General features: G+C 42.0%; 1 protein-coding gene across 2 annotated transcripts in view; it reads right to left on the bottom strand.

Annotated features, from left to right (window-relative positions):
• Positions 1 to 3,037: 3,037 nt before the first annotated feature.
• Positions 3,038 to 4,701, bottom strand: part of epsti1 (epithelial stromal interaction 1) — a 15,449-nt gene continuing 13,785 nt past the window's right edge. For both annotated transcript variants that reach the window (XM_084361228.1, XM_084361229.1), the window contains exon 10: positions 3,038 to 3,772. In XM_084361228.1, coding sequence (XP_084217354.1) covers positions 3,627 to 3,772 — 146 coding nt within the window. In that variant the 3' untranslated portion in view covers positions 3,038 to 3,626. The remainder of the gene's footprint in view (positions 3,773 to 4,701) is intronic.

The raw sequence follows: 4,701 nt of genomic DNA, 5'->3' as shown, positions 1-4,701 counted from the left end.
AGCCCTGCCTCCTACATGCACATACATTAAAGATATTCGGTAAGCATATGTATCATGACCAGACGCACAAAAAATCCTCTTGGACCCATACCCTCAGTCCAACAGGTCAGCCATTTTGGTTCAAAGTTGAGATTTCGCCACCATTTTCCCCCATTTCCATGCCTCATACTTTAAAGGAACTTCGGGCAGGATTTGTGAAAAAATAAACATGCATTTTAAGTTTTTTAATGCTAATGGGTGATGAAGGGTTCAAAACCAAAAAGAATGAGCCCGCCCACGTATCTCTCCATTGCCTTGAACAGGCTGCGTGCTGCATAATGTACTGCAATTCGGTGTCTGAATTTCCCGCGCAGTCCTGCGGACGTGACGTCAGATGATGCTGAATGCGCGTCCTCGACGTCTTTCGACTTGGATACGCAAAGAAGACAAGCGCGGTGGACCAAAACTAGTGTTTGGGTAGTAATGGATTCTGCTATGGCCAGCAAACGACCCACCACCACACAAAGTCCACTAAAAAGTCATACTCAGAAGAAAACAAAGGTTTTATCAGCGGCATGTCTTGAGTCAAAACGAAATTACGACCTAAGATGGGCTGGCACCGGATACACATCGGATACGCATTCGGCTCATGGAGGCAGCTTCAACTTGAATTGGGACTGAAAACAGATGCTGACATGGCTCATTTCCTAGTAACCAGGTAAGAAAACATTACAGGTCATGTTTAGAGCTTGATTTGAAAATCATATGAGATCACCGAGGACTCGGAGTGACCTAACGTGCAAAGTAGTGTTAGCTGCAAACATGTAACTTAGTCCACCGCTGTGTAACACTGAATAGTTACAGACTGCGCATTATCCACGGTCCTTTAGTCTGAAACCGAATAGTTAGAAATATGTCCCTTTATATATGGGACCGAAAGCCCAACCTGTTATCCGGGAGGTGACGTTAGCAGCTGGATGTAGCCACAGGCTAATGGTTTGTTTGTGTCTGTGTAGCAACATTAGCCACTAACACAGAGCAATCCCGTATCAGAGACGATATTTCTGTCCCCCAATATGCCGTCTTTGCTTTCACCTGTGCCTTTCAGACTGCATCAACCGTAACGGTAAATCGCTAGCTTGTGTGCCGCTACATACAGCAAGCCGGCTTCCGGCTGCTTTGTGTGTGTAGGGGATAAGGAATCAGCTGCACTGCTGTGAAGAGTTCATGCGTGCTCCCGCACCGGCTTCTCTGATGGCTGCAGTTACCCCAACGGCCGCAACAGCCGTCGTGTTACTATTGAGTCTTATTTCTTGATCCTGCCCCAAGTCCCTTTAACTGACTCCTCCTACATATTTAACACCACAGACTTTACATTCACTCAGGATCATCCACAGACCTTGAAGATGAAAAGTTATCAAAAGCTTTCGCCTCCGTTATACCTGGTGGGCGTGGCAGTGCGTTCAATTTCGATGCATGGCGATTGAAAGAGCCATTTACATGTATGCTATGTGTTGGACACAAATTGTCCACTAGGCGGCACTGTTGTGTTTTGGGTCACATGTATCCCATTTACTGTAGGTGAGAACCTTTCGACAGGCAACGAGCAAGCACACATCTAGGCTCGCGCCCTCCGATGGCGCCATAGCCCCACATACGTGGGGCGAGGGCCCGTTCATCACTGCTTGCAGTTTTAATTCCCCAAATGAATCTGTTCACGTCAAATGTCATAAGACAAACTGCTGCACATATAACATCCATCCATGTATAACATTAGTCAGAACTTACAGTATAACATATTTTTGTAATGATGTGATAACGTTACATAATAATGAAATAGTATGAGTGGTTAAACTGTTATTATTCTTTACAGATGATTGTGACTGTTGTTATGTTACATTAACAGTATAATGTAATATTTTGATGTTATGTAGAGCTTATTCCTTTATAAAGACACATCTTTGTAATGCTATGAGGTCAGCTGCATTAAAGGAATAGTTTTTTTAGTCATTATGTTTTGTTTTTTTCATTCCTCATGTTTTGATCCATGCAACTCAAGTAGGCATCCTTCATAGAAAAGTATTCTTACCTCACAAAAACCCCAGCATATACATTATTGTTATTGTTGAATTGTTCTCACAATGAACATCTGGAGGTCTAAATTGAATGGTGGCCTAACTTTGGTCTGTGGGCCAGCTCTGCACTAGACTATGTCACACACCATGGGTACCCTATGGTCACCTTCCTTTAACGGAGAGGCTCAGGTGGTAACACCCAGGGGCAGTAAGGCTGTGGGTGAAAAAAAAAGTTATTACTGTCACTAAAAGAACACTAAAATTAATTAATATAATTATTAAGCGTTTATTTACTTGATAGACACTCAGTAGAGTGCATACCTCTGGCAAGGCCCAGCAGTCCCCTTAATTCAAATAAGCCAAATCCAAACTTGATGGCCCTGTACCACTCAATATTTCCAAACAGGTGTTTATGGAGCATCCCACAACTTTCAGTCTTTTGTTGCCCCTCTCTAAACTTGTTTGAAACATGTAAATATGTAATCGTATATTTACAAAAATCTATGAAGCTGATGAGATAAATATGAAGTATATGGTCTTTGTACAGTTTTCCACTGAGTATATGTCAAAAAGGATTATTAAATCATCATATTTTTTGTCATTTGCGGTATCACAATTTTTTGGAATCAGGGTTGTTTTAGGAAAATAAAGAAACCTAAAATGAAGCATTAGAAAGATCTTGATACCTTTGTTAGTTTATGTTCCTCGTGAGTGCAGGACTGCCATAGTGACACTGAGTTCTCGTTGATCTTCAGAGGGAAGTCATTTACTGGATGACATCAGCAGTGAAAAGGGGATTTTAAGTCCCCCATGATGAGAGCACCACCCTTTGTTCTTTGTTTCCTCGGTCAGGTGATAACCATCTCTGCTGTTCAGCTCAGTGGTGTTCTGAGGTGGCACTGCCTACTGCCCACCTGGAAACCCCACCCAGTATTACATAACACACTGATGACACACACAAATTCAGACAGTCATAAACAGAATCAAACAAAAAGGTGTTTTATTGAAGTCCTCTGAAGCTATTGTGACTTTAAAATGAAAACAATCATACAAGGCCTTTCTATAGCAAATCCTACTCATATGTGCATCTTTTGTTGTCCTGAAGAATCCTGCTATACATACATCACATACGACTTTGATTATGAAACAAACAAAAACATGCATTTGGGTTGAGCTGTTTCCATCTGCACACACTGATTTAATTAAGAGCCCCAAATATGATCTGAAGATTATGAGTCATGGCGATGACCTTCAACTAAACTGGTAAAAACGAACATCAATTTAAATCCATGTCAAGGCAAAAACCCGACATGACTCACTTGTGCATGCAGACAGATACAAGACACCAAACACTCAATGATTAATGGGATAATCAAAACCAGATTACAAGCACATACTGCGCTGTAGGTACGTATTTAATGCAGTCAGCAAAGCTATTTACAGTCATCCACCACCAAAGTAGGAGACTTCCTTCTAGCTATTATTAATAAACATTTTCATTTGGACCAACTACTTAAACATCAAACACAATATCAAGGGAAGGACAATCCTGCCATTAAAGACACATAAAACTCAACTGAGCGTGGAGATGAGTAGTGAATAGGCCTGCTCATAATCACCATCGCACTGGTCGAGGATGTCCTCCAGGAAGACTCTGGAGCAGTCTGGAAAGCTGTTTATTAGTTTCATCAAGGACCAGTCATCGTCAGGATCAGTGTCTGGAAAACACACAGGAAAAAAAGAATTCTCACAGGGCCCTATTTAATCATTATTGTTCCCACAAGGCCCCTGCTGAAAGAGGGTTCTTTGATCGTCATGACGTACACTACAGTGCACTTTCTCTCACTCTCATGCACAACAATAGGAGGTCTTATCATGTGTTTATTGTCTTCTTTTCGTGGATGAGTTTTACAATCTGTTGAACACTTGCACACACGATCACCCACCAAGAACTGTGAGGCATCTTCAAAATGCTCTTTCCTTAGCTAATTTAAATGCACTGAAAGAGAGAGAAAGGTGGGATTCTAAAGGCACACATTTCTTTCAGGCAGCCTAAAACCACTTTGGTATCTCTTCCCTACAACACTGTCCAGGATCGGACTCCCAGTAGTTCTCGCTGCCACAGGCTGGTCCATTTCTAGAGCCAGATGACTAGCAATGAAGGCCTGGGCAAAAGTCTGGTATAGGCAAGAGAGGCCTTCACCAAACCAGGCTTGGGCTGGTAATACAGTAAATAGATGAAAGGTCTGATCAGCACACATGGATGGAGGATGTTGTGGGACTCCAACATACAGAACTATGCCCACAACGGCAGGACAGGACTAAAGGTTTGAAATATTCTTCGGTAGTTTACAGTCGCTTTAACGTCAGATGTTATCGATGAAATTGCTCTGCTGTGGCTGCTGTATGAGCACTTACTTAGGCTTGGGCTATAAAGTAAGACACGAGCCTCTCTACCTGACACAGGATGGTCTATAAACTACACTCTCTTAGAAGTTCTCTTTCTAAAAGGTTCAGAACCTGTATATCTTGCAGTCTGTGGTAACCCAGGCTGGTAACACTCATTTTTTAGTTAGACACTTTATCTTGTCCTTCAATTGTCTCTGTTATTTTAGCATGGGCATTCCAACATAAGATGGTTATGGGA

The sequence above is a fragment of the Pagrus pagrus genome (assembly GCF_965226575.1).
Source record: "Pagrus pagrus genome assembly, chromosome: 9".
Classification (NCBI taxonomy): domain Eukaryota; kingdom Metazoa; phylum Chordata; class Actinopteri; order Spariformes; family Sparidae; genus Pagrus; species Pagrus pagrus.
This window is presented reverse-complemented; position numbering and strand designations above follow the sequence as displayed.